This window comes from Rattus norvegicus, chromosome 19 (assembly GCF_021556685.1).
Source record: "Rattus norvegicus strain SHRSP/BbbUtx chromosome 19, alternate assembly SHRSP_T2T, whole genome shotgun sequence".
NCBI classification, from domain to species: domain Eukaryota; kingdom Metazoa; phylum Chordata; class Mammalia; order Rodentia; family Muridae; genus Rattus; species Rattus norvegicus.
In genome coordinates, this window is record NC_141552.1 from 52,567,989 (window position 1) to 52,587,247 (window position 19,259).

At 43.9% G+C, this 19,259-nt stretch overlaps 1 protein-coding gene and 1 long non-coding RNA gene across 52 annotated transcripts in view; one reads left to right on the forward strand and one right to left on the reverse strand.

The window, feature by feature from the left end:
• Positions 1-19,259, reverse strand: part of LOC134483361 (uncharacterized) — an 80,451-nt gene that overhangs the window by 41,391 nt on the left and 19,801 nt on the right. Inside the window, exon 2 of the long non-coding RNA XR_015644135.1 lies at positions 18,260-18,382. This is a non-coding gene — a long non-coding RNA (uncharacterized LOC134483361). The remainder of the gene's footprint in view (positions 1-18,259; positions 18,383-19,259) is intronic.
• Pmfbp1 (polyamine modulated factor 1 binding protein 1) overlaps positions 3,362-19,259 on the forward strand; it is a 49,856-nt gene continuing 33,958 nt past the window's right edge. For 14 of the 51 annotated variants that reach the window (XR_015643244.1, XR_015643243.1, XR_015643249.1 and 11 more), the window contains exons 1-3: positions 3,424-3,498; positions 5,353-5,413; positions 10,276-10,431. Coding sequence is in view for 24 of the 51 variants with exons in the window: in XM_087593795.1 (XP_087449921.1) it covers positions 3,467-3,498; positions 5,353-5,413; positions 10,276-10,431 (249 nt within the window). In the remaining 27 variants the exon portion in view is untranslated. 51 annotated transcript variants of the gene reach the window in all.

Below are 19,259 nucleotides of genomic sequence, written 5' to 3' on the forward strand. Positions count from 1 at the left end.
GCAAGTTAGGGGGAGGGGCACTGGGGAGGAGGAGGGAGGAGAAGAGGGAGGAGAATGTAAAACAATTAACTGTAGAAGGAGGAGAAAAAGGAAATGTCATGTACTGATGTCAAAGACTTGTCTACAGTATACAAACTGGGCAGTCCTCTATGCATTCTAGAATTTGTTTTCATTTATATGTATGAGTGGTTTGCCTACAGGTTTATGTGATTTTTCACCATGTGCTTGCAATACAAGCAGGGGCCAGAAGAGGGCATCGGAACCCCAGGAGCTCGAGCTACCGTGTACATTCCGAGAACAGAACCCAGGTCCCTCCCCTACAGCATCCAGTCCAGGATGCATCTTAAGGTGAGCCATGGCGCTAGGTGAATTGTTAGAGTTGCCGCTCCAAGAACATGAACCAGGGTTATGTTGTCCACCTGAATTAAATCCCATAGCATGGGACAGAAAAAGGAGAGGATAACGCGTACTTAAATAAGACCAAAATCTCTCGATTGCTCCCCTCCCCCTCCTTCATCCCCCTCTCCCTCTCCCTTCCACCTCCCCCCTCACACACACACACACACACACACACACACACACACACGGTCACTCCACAGCATTAAGGACCTAAGCTCCACCTCCGTGAGCATCTCATGTTTCAAATGGCTGCTGGTGAGCCAGGCACCAAGTCGGCATCCCAGGCAGTCGGGAAGGGCAGAACAGGCAGAGTTGTGTGCTTCCTCTCTTTAAGATGTCCTAGAAGCCCTCATAATGCTCGCACTTTGTTAGCCAAAAATTAAATGCATAGCCGTACCTGTGCAGGAGGCATGCTGGGAGATTGGTTTCCTAATAAGTACACAGACATTTCAATAAAATTAAGGTTCCGTTACTAAGGGAGATGAGAGAGTGGATGTTGCAACAGGAGGTTAAAGCCTCTGTGAAATGTACCAAAAGAAGTGGGGGATTTTAACCCAGGACAGAGTCCTGAGAAATCCTAGAACAGTTGCCTTTTGCTTCAGACGCCTCCTTTCTTCCTTCATCCCAAAGTCTTGCTGGAGAGAGCTACTGGACTTCGGTACCAGAGTCCCTTCCCTCACACCCAAGCAAAACCTACTAATGCATCAGCTGATCCTGTGGCTCCGCCCCGTCCCTATCAGACACACCCTCCAAGACCAAGAGTTTTCTTTCTTTTTTTTATTTTTAGAATTATTTATTCACTTTATGCCTATGAGTACACTGTCGCTGTCTTCAGACACACAGAAGAGGGCATCGGATCCCATTACAGATGGTTGTGAGCCACCATGTGGTTGCTGGGAATTGAACTCAGGACCTCTGGAAGAGCAGTCAGTGCTCTTAACCACTGAGCCATCTCTCCAGGCCAAGAATTTTCTTTTATTACTGGGTTTAAACCCAAAGAAATGAGGCTCTATATATCATGGTTCCTTCCATACATTCTGGGTGGAAAAAGAAAATTATCTCACGAGAGGTATCTCAGTCCATTTCTAACAGTAACACATTTAAAAAATAAAAAACTTGGAGCATCCTATCATCACTTTGACAACAAATGTCTCTGAGGATTCATCATATTTATTCCTTTGTTGAGACGCAGAATGTTGAAAAACTATCTAAAACCCGGTACGAATACTTAGAAGTGGCTGTAGGTCAGTCTAATTCTGATTAGCCCCTGAAGTTTGTTTTTATTTTAAATTAAAAGGCCTCTTTCCCTGAAAATCCAGAGATATAGTTTATCTGGGGGGAAAATGAGTCCTCGATCCAGTCTGCTCAGGTCAGAAGGAAGAACGAGCACGTGTGGTCGCTCACCTGTAATGCAGGCGCACACAGGTGCGCTGGGTAATTAGCTGTGCATTTGTGGTCAGTCTGGAGGACACGGAGTTCAAAGCCCGTTGGACATGTACCTGTGTCACTGAACTTCTTCATGTGTTCACCTTTCCCTTCCTCTTCCCAAAACTAAACAAAGGCTGTCTGAGCTAAGAAAAATGATGGATGAGTTAGAACAAAGACCAGATTGGGTCCTAGCGAAAGACATAAACTGAGGCAAAGGTGGACGGAAACAATGGCTCCTGACAAAAGCTCAGCACACTGATCTAAGTGAGAGTCGGGATCCTGTATACCTTCAAGGCAAAGCACAGACTCTGGGTAGGGCAACTGGGAGAAGAGCAAAGCCGTGACCACACACACACACACACACATGCATATGACATATATGTGACATATATACACATGTTAAATATTTATATGTGTGGAAACCATAAAACATGAGGCTCCCAGGGTGAGATGGTACCAAGTGACTCGAAGCCTATAGGGAAGGAAGATACGATACATGTAGCATGTTCCCGGCATGAAGACAGTACAGCAAACTCTAGCTAAAAAAGGCCGGCGGCCATGAGCCAGAAGCCGCCACCCCCGTGATTGCAGGACCCAAGAACTTAGGCACACTCTAAAGTCACTTTAAAGGGGTTTTTAAATAATGTGATTAAATTTTTACCCGATAATAATGACACTTTCATAGAAACAGCGAAGACTAAGTTTCTGTTGTGTATTGGGGATGGAACATAACAAAGAGTCTCTGTAATGAAAACTAGATATTTTTTCTTCCCTACCTGAGCTCATAGTTGACTCCGAGCAGGAGAAAGTATTATTTCTTACATGCATAGGTCAGTGCTCTGAGAGAGGGCTATAAGGGAGCAAAGCAGCACTAGAATATCTAAGATTGTATTTGTTTTGTGTGTGTATGTGTGTGCGTGAAACTACATGTGCACATAGACACGCATGCATGTCGCATCATACATGTGGAGGACACAGGACAACCTCTGATTCTCGGTCAGATTTTACCTTCTTCTTGTTGAGACAGGGTGTCTCTTGTTTCTCTTGTAGCCTGCTCCAGGCTAGCTGCCCCAGAAGCTTCTAGCTGTCTTAATAACCATAGGAGTCCTGGCATTGCAGATGCATACATCCATATCCAGCCGTTTTCTCTCTTAACATGGGTTCCAGGGACCAAATGCCAGGTATCGAGTTTGCGTGACAACTGTCTTACTTGCTAGTTCATATCCATGGGCCTCTAAGTTTTTATTTAGACTACAAATCATTTCCCCCCTGGGCACAGTTGTCACCAAGAAAAACACTAAAAAGCAGATGGCAAGACTTTGAAATGAAGAAAACAGCTCCCTGGGCAAATAGAACAGGCGAGGCAGGAAGAAGGGATGGGCTCAACAGAGACGCAAGAGACCAAGGCAGGGGCTTGAGAAGAGATGGCATTGAAAAAGTGTTAGGTCCAAAAGAGCGGTAACCAGGGATCCGGTAAACTATCGTATTCCCTCTGGGATGTCTCCTTCTGAAAGTCTTGTCAGTCGTTCTCCTAAAAGAGCCCTGTGAGGGTTCCAGACGATTATTTATGAGGTACGGAACCTCCTCCGTCATTGTCTTTATTATCCACCTGGCAAACATTACACCAAGTACCTCGAAAATGGACCGCACAACCCTTCCTTCCTTTCGACCGTAAGTACTGCCCGCCACCGTTAGTGCAAATGACTCACGTGAGTCCTGTCTCCTCCTTGTAGGACAAGATCCCATTATTGTTTTCTCTGACCTTTTACCTGCTACAGCCCCAGTGTATTTCCATGTGGGTAAGAAAACTGACACCTTCTAATTTCCCTTTGAAATATTCTTTGAAAACAAGGCGATCTAGAAAACTATTCGTGTGGGTTTTTCTTTCTGCCTAATTTTAGACACGATTTTATTTGAGAATCATCTGAGGATGACCCCTCGGACTTTCCTGAAGAGAAATGTCATTCTCAAGAACACATTTTTAGTGTGTGGTACTCAGACCAAGTTTATAGTTCTTCCCAAATAAAGAGAACAGCAAGGTGAAATTGAGAGCTAGGACAGACCAGGAAGGTCCCTTACTGCAGCATCTTTAGCTCCAGAGGCAAGGATGAGGACTCAGAGAGATGAGGCCTTCCGATGGGACATGCTTTTAATCTTTTTTGGCTTGCCCACTGTGGAAATTATTTGTGATGTTCGCTGATATCAACCCTGGAGATCCAAGGAAGTTAGGTGTGGTCGTGTGCTTTGTTTGGACCACTGAACGGTGAGCAGAAGTGAAGTGCTTCACTTCCACTTTATGAACCAGTATGTACTTCGCCATGTTACCTGTCTGCTGCCATGGCAACAGACCCCACACTAGATAATAGGGGTCCCACTAACTGAGGAAAATAAGGAACCAAGTAAGGACAATGTGGGGCAGAGCGCCACACGAGTCACAAAGCACGTGTCATCAGAGGGAAAAACAGCCCTTCTCGTTTCAAGCCATTGAGACGTGGGGTTTGTTGGTGTGAAATCACCCAGACTGGCCTTAAGATGGAGCGATGTCATCATTCCCATGATGCATCGCTGTGCGTGAAGATGTAAGAGGACCCAGAATGCAGCTCCGTAAAACATTCTAAGTTCCACACCTCACAGCCATTCTTTCTTCTTGGCTTATATTAGGGATGGGGGATGTAACTTATTATAAAGAATGAGTATTTGGTGGATTCTCATTCTTGGAACCATTCTGCAGGTAAGTGCTTGGGGGAAATTCCCTCCAGCCCTACCATATGGAGCATAGTGAGTTAGATTATTTTAGTAAGTCCAGCCATTGTGACCTCAGCCGCATCATCCTGTACTTACACACCGTTACCTGTGCGGCCATCTTGGTTTCACTGGAAGCTTTTTAACCGAGATAGTTCTCAGCACTTTATAAGATTTCTAACTTTATAATCCCCACCATGGCAAGCTCTGCTTCAAAAACAAGTCCTATCACTGGACATTTCATAGTCCTAGTGGTAAAATGAGTGGGCAAGCTTCATGGAGTAGTAAGAGAGTCTTTGTGACCTTGGGTAAGCTACTTAACCTCCTAAGTTTCCTCCCCTAGGTGATGGGGATATTAGTAGTTCTTGTCCCCCAATCCCCGGGTTACTATGGGAATAGGTCACGAACATCCTGTGTGGTTCATTAAAAAAAAACAACAACAACAAAAACAAAAGCCTAAGTCTTAACTCTATCTGAATCAGGAACATCTAGAAAAAGTTCAGCTCAGCCTTTTTTCTTCCCTAGGGCAGTGACTTCAGGAACTTTTGGGTCTAGCACACAGTGGTTTTCTGGGAAAGATGTAAAACTATGGCTCTGCCTCCCTCACAAAGGTTTTAACCCACGGGAAAACACAAACAGATGGGTCGGAAAGTTGGGGATTGTTAATGGTTTAGTAGATTTTCCAGCTCCCCTGCTGAGGGCAGAGATCCAGCCGGGAAAATCCTTTAAAGGGGGCTGGGCCCGTTTGTGCTTTTCCCATCTTAAACCCTTGGCCTTTTTCAGGTTTACAAAAATGCTAAAGCTTAAAGGAGAATTTCGAACTGCCAAGGGACTGAAAGATGAGGTAAGGCTCCCAACCGCCCGCATGTGTGAAGGTGGATCTTGGTTGGAGGGGATTGCTTTCAAGCTTCCAAATTCCAGGTAGAAGCGTCACAAATCACCACGTGAAGAGCAGACATAAGATGTAAGAACCCCGGTCCCAGCTTCAGTAGTTCTGGGACCACATCTAACAGCAGAGTGACCTGGACCACGCTGCCCACCCTCCTCGGGGACAGCATAAACGATGAGCCCTTATTTCACCTGTTTGCTGGGTACCTTATCAGGTGCTATGTGCGAAAGCACCTAATGGACATTTATTTTTACTAATTAATTTATTTAATGAGTGGTCTGCGGCATATATATCCGCAGGCCAGAAAAGGTCATCGGACCCCCTTATAGGTGCTTGTGAGCCACCATGTGGGTGCTGGGAATTGAACTCAGGACCTCTGAAAGAGCAGCCGCTGCTCTTAACCGCTGAGCCATCTCTCTAGCCCCGGACATTCCCTATTCTTGCCAACATTTCACTTTATCTCTTAGGGATCTGTAAAACGGAGTTTTCTGCTTTGTGTAATAAAGTGTCGGCCAAATTCTCTGTATATATTCCTTCATTGTTCCCCATAAGATGGGAAGAGTCCATTGGGGTAGGTGTAAAGAGGTCTTACGGGCACGTGCTTCCGCCAAGAAGTAAGCTGCTTCTAAAACCAACACTTCTGTTCCTTTCCTGCTGCGTTACTGCTGCCGAGTGTGACTTGCTGCTAGTTCTGCTTGGGAACTGGGCCCGGTATAAATTACCTAGGCTATTTTTTTTTTCATTTAACATATGTCTTTGGAACACCTTCAGTGTGCCAGGCATAGTTCTAGAGGTTCAAAAAGTAAAATCCCTGTTCTCCTGAACCCTACCCTCTAGCAGGGTGGTCCCTCAGGACAGGAGGAGCTACTAAAGTGCCAACACAAAGCATCGGCATTCGTTCCTCAGGTAGCCATGATCTACCACAGATCATGTGTGTCTTAAAGCACCTAATTGTCCGGCGTGCCAGGCTCACTCGATTCAGAACAGTAACATGGCCATGGCCTTTGTTATGTGAGTAGAGCTGTTTCTAAAATCTGTGCTCATGGGGCAAAACCTTGAATGGCTTTCCATTAATTTCCATCGAAAGTAATGCAAAAACTGTAGTGTTTCTATCATAATAAGCTTGGGACTTCAGCCCCAAGTCAGCAAGAGCGGTGCTCATGGAATTGCTATAGACAGCTGTAAACTCAATTATTACTCAATCATTACAAGTAAAATGTAAAAATTCCCGAAGCAACATTAGCAGCCTTTCTGTCTCCAAAAAATCATATTACATTTACATATTAAGAGGGGCAAGGTGGAGATCAGAAAACAACTTCCACCATGATCTCAAACTCAGCTGAGGCTCAGGAGCCCGTGTCATGACCTCACCAGTCCAAGCTTTCTGCATCCCAAAATATAACTCTCACCATAAACTGTTATCTGCCTGGCGGCTGTAGTGTTGGTGATGGCTAAAAGTGGTTTTTCATTATTTTTTGAAGATTGACCTTTGTCCGTGGACAAGTAATTTCCGAAAGACAGTTAACTGGGTTATCATTTGACTACAAAGTTAGCTTAGGAACTACTACAACTCCAATTTTTTCCAAGCCTCCTCCTCCAAGTCCCTAAAGCCTGAGAATGCTGCCGGCCATTTTGAATCCTAGATGTTCTTAGCTCTCCAAGCACTGCTGAGTCATGAGCTTAAGTTTGGCCCAGCTTTGCCTGGGAATATACGTGAAACTATTTGTCAGTCCTTTAAAACTCAGAGGAAAAATGTCTTCCCCTCTTGAAATATATGTTTGAGAAGACATAATAATGGACAGAAAGCTCATTAAATCAATACAGAATCATCTATCATTAAATAGCTAAATTTCCAATAATTACCATGATCATGGAAGCAACAGCAGTATTAGCACTCGCTGCTTTGCCTGTGGGTGGGAAGCTTGGCCAATGTCATGTAGTTCTGGGCAGGTTTGAAAATTGTATCAGAAAAACTGGGTATCTGAATCCACAGCCACTGGAAATGAAACTTCACCTAGCTGCATCCGTTTGGTATTTCAGCCATCACTACCAACTTCAGATCCAGGATGCTATCAGACGGTGCCCAAGGGTCAACGTTAAAGCTTCTTGGTTCATCTCCTACCTCTGGTACTGGTTACAGAGCCATGATTGATGAAATGTCAGCTCAAATCTATACCTAATGCATATTGATACTCTGAAGACATCTGCCTGGAATTCATTCTCTAAAGTACAGAGAATTATAAATAGTTAGCAGCTAATGTCTTGAGCAAGGTATCAGAAAGAAGTTAGATTTATTAGGACCCCATGAAAGCTCGCCTTTCTTGGGTTTCTGAGCACAGCCTCCTCTTACGACTAACTTCATTAAAAATGGATGTCGGGAGCAGCTCCACGTGTGCCTTCTCTCTTGCTCTCATACCTCAAAACTGTGATGATTTGCCGTTTAGGAACGAATGGCCCCATTTTTACTTTAGAGGCAAATTTCATCTGACATCTAGCAAAACACATTTGTTACTCAACTGGCTTCAAAGGAAGGTGATTTATCCCCGCCCTCTTGTTTTATGAATGAAGACATTTCCTCAGAGACTCCAGGCTGTTCCTAAATATCCAAGTGAGATGGTGCTGAAGGCCCAGCCCTGAGGTCCTGATGGTAGAGGAGAATGGGGTGACATTGGGCTTTCTACTCTGAGGAAGCCCAATCTGGAGAGAGAAGGATACTTTCACTAGCTTGAGAGAGTGCATTCCAACTGTTGACTTGGGGAAGCCCAAGTTGTGTCTCACTGGCTTTGTATTAATGAGCCCTCAGTGGCCGAGGCTCCTTCAGAGCAACCAGAAATCATGGTCCTCAACTCGATCGGCACCAAGACTGGCGTGCAGAGCACTCTCACACTCTCCTATAGGACAAGCTGTCGCCCACCTCCCAGATCATACAAACAATTCTGTAGCAACATCCTGGGCATCCAGCTCCCCCATGAGATTCCACATCATCCCTGGGCTGGCAACCATGAATAAAGAAACAAAGTACTACAGAGTGAAGCGTCTGCTCCCTGTGGGGATCATGGTTTTTGTTTTCAAGTTAGAAAACAGTGACTACATGCCAAGGCTTTTTCTTTTCTTTTCTTTTTTTTTTTTTAAACCACTCTACACTATTCTCTTAAGAGAATCCCGGGTAATTGTCTTAATGGTAATCACATGCTTGGGGCAGTTGACATCCACTGTTATTTTTCTGAAAGTGAGGAGTGAGAAGCAATAGCTAAAAAGGGGGAGGAGAGTTTTGAGATAATGAAATCCTTTTAATGACAGAGCCATGCCGTTAACCTAATTAAACTGTAAAGTGGGGAGAAGAAAAACTGCAGGTACTGAATGGAAATGAAGTGAATCAGCTGAGACAGCAGTGCTTCTGGGAACCATGTGGATTCCCGGCACTCTGACATTGTGCTTCCGGTTCCCACACTGTCCTCTGGCCCACCTTGGCCTGTTCAGAGGCCTCCTAGAGGCAGGGCCCATAGTAAATGCCTGATTTACTGTGCCCACCTCAGGTCTCGAGTTCCTGTGGGAATGTGTGTCCTGTGGCTCATGTGTTTCGGAAGCCAAGTCAGTGAGATAGGTGGGTGGAACCCTGGTTCCTCGGTGAAAAGGAATGTGAGCCCTGGCTCTTCTGACTTACATGGCTGTGAAAGGTGGCTCAGATCCCTGCCCGGTTACTGTGTGTCCTTCCCCGGTTTCCTTTTAAAATGGTTGCTTTAAGGCCACTGAGATCACTTCACCTCTAAAAACAGGGCTGGAAGTGCTTGGGAGCTCACAGGGCATGGTGCAGTCTTTGGCTAGTAGCATCACTGGTACGGAGCTGGACTGCTCAGCTTTTATTCCCACTAATCAAGATCGGCTCTGAGATGTAATTGTACTCTGCGATCTCCAGTGGGATCAGGCTAACATCGGCACCCAGAGACCTTTGTGTGAGCCCGTTTGTTTGCCTCAGAGTTTTTCTCCTCCTTCCTTCTTCCTCCTTTCTTCCTTCTCTCCTTTCTTCCTCCTTCCTCAGGAATGTGACAGAGCAGTACAGAACTAGCAAGGAAGCCTTGCAGAGCTTCCCACAGTGCTTCCTGCTAAATTCTTATTACTTTCTCACCACCCATCCACCACTGCATTGTACCCAATTCCCTCCCCGCCCAAGTTGCTACTCTCTACACAATGTTTTGATCTCAATCACTCTTTTCCTTTCTGACCTAGCAACAATTAGCTAACCCTTCTAACTCCTAATCAAAGACCAGGAGAGCCTACTGAGCAAGCAGGGCTTTCGCCTTTGCTCCCATTGGTGAGCGCCTGTAAAGAAAAGCACTAGGTTTTTTAGACAAGAGGGGGTTGGTTAATGGATAAAGAGAAAGTTGGGAGATCTCAGAATCCCTCGTCAACTCTATCACTAATTCGCCGTAGTCTTGTCAAGTCCATTTGACATCTCGATATGTTTATTCCATCGGTGGCAGAACCATTAATATTTATAGACATTTCTCTGGGTGCCTGGAATCATTCTAAGCACTGACTTCCCCTCGAAAAACAGGGGAATTGTCTGATGCACCCAGGGCAGTGTGGCGAAGATTAATTAATATAAATAAGTAATTGTCTGAATAATGCAAGGCTCTAAGACACCTCACAAATGGATCCTGTGTAAATGTTGCCCAAGATGAGTAATAACGGCATGGGCTCAATAAACAAATTCCCAGCGAATTCAGCTCCCTGTCAACCCATTAAGTGAAGGAAAGCAAGCATTTTCTCATTCGTTCATAATGGATGCTTTTGGGGGTTTTTTTCTGTCTGCTTAGGCTGGGGAGAGAGACAGAGAAGTCAGCAACCTGAATAGCAAGCTCTTGAGCCTGCAGCTCGACATCAAGAATCTCCACGATGTCTGCAAGAGACAGGGGAAGACCTTGCAAGAGAACCAGCTCTGTGTGGAGGAAGCCATGCTGAAAACCAACCACGTAAGGCACCGGCCAGCACTGCTTGACCACTGTCACTTCTGATGGGAAGGAGGGGACATTCCACTGTGGGCCACTCAGAGTATCAACTGAGCCTGCATCAGGAGAACCAAATACACCACACACACTCCGACATAGAAGAAACTATTCGTATCTTCAGGATTTTTTTTTTCCAATCTAGCTATTTCCAACATTATTGAGATACTGGGTATTATGTTTTTTTTCTTTATCTGGATTTAGCTCATCCAAAAAATACTAGGATGGGTCTCAGACAATCGTCCACATTAGCCATGACAGTGCCAGCTCTGGGGTATCTTCATGCATGAGGAGCTCCTGATGCCTTGCCGCTCGCTGTTCTTCTGGAGGCTGGAATCCAGTCATTCAGCAGGCTAACATGCCAGAGAGTCCTCAGCCAATAACAAATAGAGAGACGTTGATCAAATAACCATATCCTTTTCCACTTAGTCCAAGTTAACTCAAGGCTGGCTCTTAGCTCTCTCCCAGAATTCCTCAGTGGAACTGAACCCGGTGGACCAGTCCTAACCAGCCTGGTGTACATCTCCCCTTCCTCATCTCAGCCCCCAACTTGTCTGATTTCTCTATAAACAGCACCTGCTTAAAGTACTTGGCATTCAGTGGCTCGTTGCAGGGCCTGATTTCACAGCCCAAGCAAAGTCACACTCAGAAACTCAATTTGAGGGTGGAAATGGCAGACCTCACAGTCTGACGTTGAGTTCCCACTCACCAAGAAGTCTAGGCAGTTCACCCACTGGGCAACTTCACTTTGACCTTCGGTTCTCTTTCTCTTATGAATCTCTAAACCTGAAGTGTTTACGCCAGTTTTTAAATTTATTGACACAAATCAGAGACCAGATGAGGTCGCCTTCCCTGTTTATAAACTGGGTTGCAGGTGACCATGAAGGAGTCGGTGGTTGCACGGCACCTGCTGGGTCCCTAGGTGCTGTGCAGATAGCCACATGGTCTGGTGCCTAAGGACCTGGGCTGTCCCCACTGTGTCTGTCAGCATGCTCCCAGGACTCACACTTGACAATAGAGACCTCACACTGCTCTTTGCAGCTGCCTAAATTTGCTATCAACTAAGCAACTTCCCCTCATCTTACTGGCCTTGCTCAGGAAGTCAGAAAGAGGGGGAAAAAATCCACTGGTTTCCCTAAATCAATCGTAGGAAGATGATCATAATTTCTTTCTAAATATTAACATTTTAAGATATTTCCACTAGAGCTATCGTGAGTCTACTTACCACCCCAGTCAGAGAAAGCCATGTGGTTTATAAATGTATCTGGCAACTCAGAAGGAGAAAGGCGTTAAATTGCATTTTATTATTCTAATTGCCAAGAAGAAGGTCTAACAGCTTGATACGGGATCTAAAACAAGCTCTCTTTTTCTCCCTAGCACTTAGCACAGAATTTAAATTGCAGACTATGCATACAAATACACAATTACACTCAGCCCTCCACTCATCTCCTCAAAACCCCTTTAAGACCTGCCTTCCATGGGGAATGCACTGTGTTGACAAAGGAGAAACACCAGGCTTTCTGGAATTTTGACTAATGCTGATGAGGAACTGGGGAAACAGGCAGGAGGTCATGATTGAAGACCACATTTAAGGGAGAAGAGTAAAATATTCCATCAGATGTTATGTGTAATAAAAGAAACAGGAGAGAGACAGGTGGCGGAAGAGAAAGTGCATGACCCTGTAAATCGAAGAATATAGACTCCAAAACCCAGAGACAAGCGGACTGTAGCAACCAAAGTAAGGTTCTGGGGCTAGGGAGCTAACTCAGCCATTAAGACCACAGTGTTGTTGCCAAAGACCAAGACTGGAGTTGATTCCCAGTGCTAGGCAGCAAGCAACCTCTCAAAATTCCAGCTCCAGGGTGCCCGATGCCCTCTTCTAACCTCCATGAACACTGCATTCATCTGCACAAACCCTCACCCAGATGCACACAGATAAACAATTACAATTTAAAATAGAACTGTTTTAAGATAATGAATTATTTGAAAGTAGGGTACCCAGGGTACAGAACTTATGGGCACTTTAGGCTTTGGGCACCATCCTTTGGGTACTTGCCTGACTGGAAGGCTGAGCATTTCCTTCAATTCGTACCTTATGCCCATCATTCTAGTCAAAGTGACTCAAAGTGAAAGAAAAGAAAGAACAACAGAGACATTAAAATAACATGAATAAAGACCGGTATAGTCCACACCTGAAATCCCAGAACTAGGAAGCTTGAGGTGGGGGCATTACCAGCTTCAGACCATCACGGCCTATGTAGCAAGTTGCAGGCTAGCCTGAGTTATGCAGCAAGACATGTCTCTAAAAACAAGTCAGAAGCTGGAGAAATGATTCGCTAGGTAAAGTCTCTGAAACTCAAGCACGAGGGCCTTAGTTTGAATCCTCAGAGCTTAGATAAGAAGTGGCAAATAAAAGGTACCCCTATAAAATGCTGTGGCAGTGCATGCCTATAATCTCATCACTTGGGGAGCCCTGGGCCTTGTCAGTCAGCCTATCAAGCTGAATAGGAAAGCTGCATGTTAGTGAGAGACCATTTCCCAAAAAATAAGGTGGACAGCAACTGGGGAAGGTGCCTGACATCAACTGGTAGCCTCCACACAAATGCACATAGAAACATACACATCTCTCTCTCTCTCTCTCTCTCTCTCTCTCTCTCTCTCTCTCTCTCTCTCTCTTTCTCTCTCTCTCTCTCTCTCTCTCTCTCTCACACACACACACACACACACACACACACACACACACACACATACACAAACTGAAACCAAATAAATAAATAATAATCAGAAAAAGAAGAACCTTAATAACAGTTTACCCAGGTTTTATTCACGTTGAGGAATGGGGAACATGCCAACATACTGGAGCTCCTATTGTTGAACTAATTTTGGAGATGTATGGAGGAGGAGATCTTTTTTAGCATTAAAAGATATAAAAACAAATGTTATCCTTTCAAGTGAAGCTAATTAGTTGAATGTCTAAAGATTAGCAGAAGCCTGGTGAGCGTTATCGTAAGATATCCTTTTGAATCATCGTAATAAAGGCGATTGTAATGAATTTGCTAAATGCAGTGTGTGGTCCTGAATTGGATCCTAGAACAGAAAATAAAAACTAATGGAAAAATACGTAAAATTCAAAACCGGTATCTGGTTTCACTCCTAATACCCTCCCAGCATCGATTTCTTAGTTTGGTTGCATATGAAGTTAAGACTGGGAACGAGTAAAGGAGGATCCATGGGAAATTTGTCCTATTTTTGGAATTTGTCTGTGGAGAGAAAATCATTCCCAATGGATTAAAAAAAAAACAGACATGGATCTCATGTTAGAAGAATGTCTGAACCACAAACATTTATTTTAACAAAATGCCTGTTACTGAGCACCCAGCTCTTCTGTATTCAACAAGAAAAGTACACAGATGACACCGGCAGTAACAGACGAGCTTCGCTACTGATGGGGAAGGCTGACCTGGCAACACCAAGAGCTCACTCAGCACCTCCAAGACTAGAAAAGAAGTTCGTGGCAATGATTGGGGGAAAGACAGAGAAACACTAAGTTCTTAAACGAATAAAGGAAACCACCAGGGACACAGTTATCGGAACAATGCCAACCTTTGACAGCAGAGCATGCAAGCTGAAGAGAGGGTAAAGGGTTAAAAGCTATTTTGAAAAGCCGGCTCTAGGCAAATCAGCAGGGCCTGATGATATTCTTCTAAGAGTGCTTAAGGAATTGGCAGGTGTTATTACATAGCTGCTAGTGATAATTTTTGAGAACTCAAGAGGATAAAGAAAGTCCCTGAAGACTGAAAAAAAGGGTAAATGAAGTGCTCATCTTTTTAAAAAGGAAGAAAGGACAATCCTGGTAATTATAGACCTGTCAGCTTCACTTCAGTATCAGGGAAAATATAGAACTTAACATCAATCAATTAGCATCAACTTCAAAAGCACAAAGTATTGGGTGGTAACCAACGTGACTTTTCAAAAAAAGAATCATGCCAGGCCAATTAATTTCCTTCTGTGATCAAGTGGCCTTATAGGCAAGGAAGGAGCAACAGCTATAATCTTTTGGACCACGGTGGAGCTGAAAGGTTGACTAAATATGTGAGCAGTTCCTTTGGGCAGCCAGAGATCTCCAGCTTTTCATGTGGCTGATACAAGGGCATAAATCTAGCTGAGAAATCTGGTAGACCAGATGGCCTCAAGCATCGCATTCAATGCTGGACAGTTACCCGAAGAGCTAGTGTTACTTCTCTAAGAGTACTTCAAATTCACTTGGTTTTGTTCCAGATCCCAAATTAAAAGTTGAGGAAGAATATAATATCTGTAGCTTCACTAAGAGGAAACTTCTAGAAGACCAGGACTAGGGGACATGGTTCCATGGGTAAAGTAGAAGCACAGGACCTGAATTCACATCTCAGCACCCATGTTACAGACGGGTGTGGTGGCTCACATCTATGAGCCTACCCCCAGGGCCAGGAGGAGATGGCAGATTCCTAGAACTCAGAGCTAGCTTTGTCAAAGCAACAAGCTCCAATTCCAATAAGAGACCCCATTTCAAAACAATTAACTGAGGAAGATGCCTGATGTCAACCTCTGGCCCCATACGTATGTACAGCCACCTGTGTGTACACAAACACATGTGCACACACCTATAATAGAAAGTGTAGTGGTGAGTCTCTGAATCTGTCCTTTCACAACGTGTAAGTAAAATATGGATTTAGCCTATCGTGTATTATTTCACATTTATCAAGAGTTAAGAAAAATACACTTTTAAATATATACGGACAAATAAGTTGAAATTTACTAGGTCTGAACTCATTTTTAGACATTTTCTCATAGTCTTTAAAATTTGCTTTCTCCAAACCTATAGATATCTCTTAAATTACAAATGTCTAAAATTCCCATCCCATAAAATCCTAGCCTCTCTGTGGATTTAAGCAGCTCTTGGACCTTCCCAATCAGGTACATTAGTAAGGTGCTATGTTTACTGTGAATGGCAAGAGTTCAAATCACCCCCATTATCTGTTACCTGAAATAAAGTAAAATCCAGAAAAATCCCACGTGACCTGTGAGGAAGCGAAGTGACTCAGAGCTCATTAGGATTTCTGCCGGAGTGTAGACCTCCTCACACAGTAGTCAGGAAAAGACACTCTACACTCACAGGAAGCTTCAAAGTCAATGAGCAATTCTGAATTCTCCTGGCATCCCCAGGTACAGGGAGGAAAAGTCTGAGAGACAATTTCGCCTCTCTCAAAGAATGTTTTTCTCATTCTTTTGGACATTGAAGAGCAAAGTGGAGACATAAAAAAAAGGAGGTGCAGTGAATGAATATGCATTAGGAGATGGCAGCTGGTTTTCAGTTGGGGCATCCAGCAGTGGACAAGCAGATCCAAATCTGTTACATATTAGATCCAAGGTCCTAACCCTCGGCAATTGGTCTGCCTTCAAAAAACACCAAGAGGGAGAAAAAAATAAATTGAGCAAAAATAACAGGGAACTTGGGGGTATTTTCTTCAGTGAAGCAAGTCCCTCAAAATCAACCCTAACCCAAAATGTTCACACCTCTTTTTAACTTAGTCCACAGTAAGTATTTAACTGCAAGAATTTTTCCCCACGTAGCTTCCAATAGTTCCTCTATCCATATAGACAAGAGGATTTGGGCTCTTGGAGATTTCCCTGTACATAGACTTGTGTCCTGTGCTCGAGAGTACATGCACAGAGAGAGACAGAGACAGAGACAGAGACAGAGACAGAGAGACAGACAGAGACAGAGGACAGACAGAGACAGAGACAGACAGAGACAGAGACAAACAAACAGAGACAGTCTCACACACGCTTGTGCATGCACATGCAGGCCCAACCACCTCTTCTCTCCAAGCCTCATTTACAGAAGAGCTGTGAGAAGGACAGCATTCTTAGCTTGGGAAGACTGAGAGCACCTAACAGTATTTCTTACAGACATAGACATCTATCGCTACATGCTGTAAAGCCTTCCTTTATACAAATGAGAAACAGGCTGAGAAAGAAAAGCAACTACCTTCACAATAGCCACAAATAATATGAAATATCTTGGGGTAACCCTAACCAAACAAGTGAAAGATCTGTATGACAATAACTTCAAGTCTCTCAAGAAAGAAATCAAAGAAGATCTCAGAAAATGGAGAGATCTCCCATGCTTATGGATTGGCAAATTAAAATAGTAAAAATGGCCATCCTACCAAAGGCAATCTACAGATTCAGTGCAATCACCATCAAAATCCCTACACAATTCTCCAAAGATATGGAAAGAGCAATTCTCAAATTCATCTGAAAGGTTAAAAAAACAGAATAGCAAAAACAATTCTTAACAATGAAAGAACTTCTGGGGGAATTACCATCCCTGACCTCAAGCTCTACTACAGAGCAATAGAGATAAAAAAAAAACCTACATGGAATTGGTACAGAGACAGACAGACGGATCAATGGAATAGAATTGAAAACCCAGAAAACCACACACTTATGAACACTTGATCTTTGACAAAGAAGCCAAAAATATACAATGGAAAAAAGAAAGCATCTTCAGTAAATGGTGCTGGTCTAATTGGCAGTCTGTATGTAGAAAAACGAAAATAGATCCATATTTGTCACCTTGCACAAAGCTCAAGTCCAAGTTGATCAAGGACCTCAATATAAAATCAGATACATTCAATTTAATAGAAGAAAAAGTTGGAAAGACCCTTAAACTCATTAGCACAGGGGGAAATTTCCTAAATAGAACTCCAATGTCTCACACTCTAAGATCAAGAATTGATAAATGGGACCTCATGAAACTGGAAAGGTTCTGTAAGGCAAAGGACATGGTCAATAAGACAAATTGCCAACCTATAGATTGGGAAAAAACTTCACGAATACCACATCCAATAGAGGGTTAATATCCAAAATATACAAAGAACTCAAGAAACTAACCACCAGAAAACCAAACAACCCAATCAAAAAACAGGGTATAGAACTAAACCAAGAATTCGAAACAGAGGAATCTTGAATGACTGAGAAGCACCTAAAGAAATGTTCAAAGTCCTTAGTGATCATAGAAATGCAATCAAAACAACCCTGAGATTCCACTTTACACCTGTCAGAATGACTGAGATAAAAACCTCAGGTGACAGCACAAGTTGGTGAGGATGTGGAGAGAAATGCTGGTGGGATTACAAACTGGTACGACCACTCTGGAAATCAATTTTGAGGTTCCTCAGAAGATTGGAGAGAGATCTACCTGAAGATCCAGCAATACTACTCTTGGGAATATACCCAAAAGATGCCCCACCATGCCACAGGGGCACATGCTCCACTATGTTCATAGCAGCTTTATCTGTGACAGCCAGAAACTGGAAACAGCTCAGAGAACACAACAGAACAGACAACACACAACAGAAGAATGGATACAGAAATTGTGGTTCATTTACACAATGGAGTACCACTCAGCTATTAAGAATGAGGATATCCTGGGGTTTGCAGGCAAATGGATGAAACTAGAAAATATCATCCTGAGTGAGGTGACTCAGACCCAAAAGGACATGCATGGTAAGTACTCACTAATAGGTGGATATTAGCCAAAGAAAAAATACAGAATACCCAAGATAAAGTCCACAGAACTCAAAAAGTTAAACAAGCTGAAGGGCCCAAGTTGAGGACACCTCAGTCCCACTTGGGAGGGAGAAGAAAGCAACCACAAAGGAGAAGGGAGGGAGAGACCTGGGAGGGAAAGGAGATGGGTTCTGAGGCAAGAGGGGAACAACTTTCATCTTTGTTTGGCGAGACATCTCACCGCCTTCCCTGCAGCTGCATTCAAGAGGTTCTTGGTCCACGTGTTCACCCTGTCTCTGCTGAATATTTCTGTCGCCGGTGACCATGGTGGGCCATTTCTTGTTCATCTTCTCAACTCTGAGGCCTGTGAATGAGATAGGCTTCACGCAGTCAGCATCTGTCTTTCTGTTTCTGAGCTGGGCTCTACCTCCACCTGGACTCTGCTACACCACCCATCCAACTTAAGCTTTCTTTCCTTAGGGTCTCAGCTAAGTTTCACTAAAACTCCATCTCTCCAGTGACCCCCAGCTAACCCATTAAAATCACTCTTGGATGGCCACAATTCTTCCACAGTCTAACATCTAACCCAGCAGTGAATTCTGGTGGCTCTGTTTTCAAAATATATCGAGAATCCATCAACTTCTCCTAACTTCCATTATTCCACCCTTGTCCCATACCACACTCTCTCCCTCATCGCCTGGATCCCTCCAATAGCCTCTGTGCTCTCTCTGCTCTTTGCTTTCTTACAGTTGACTTTCAGTAGAACATGCCATGTGTCCTTTGTAAACACTACAAAAGACGGTGTAATTCCCTTCACAGTACTTTCCAGTGAACTGTCACCTCTTGAAAGAACCTGGGGACTTCGTAATGGCCTCCTTACCCTACAGGACCTGGTGTCCTATTTCTCACCTCCTCTCACACTGCTTCCCTGCCTTTATAGTCTCTGCTTGGAAACATGCACAGTGGCTGGAGTTTACCCAGGGATATCAGATCCCACCAGGCAGATTTGCACCTTGTCTATAGATTTGTCTATTATCTGTCTCTGGAACGGCTATTGTTCTCATTCTCCTGCCTCCTTCCCATGTGAACTCAACCCCCCTTCTCTATAACCTTTTCCATAACAACTTCTACTCTGAAACAACAACCAACTCTACTCTACTTGTCTCATCTCCATCTGCTTTGCTCTGCTGTGTGCTACTTCTGCCCACGAAGCACACTACTATTCTCTAGTTTCTCTTGTG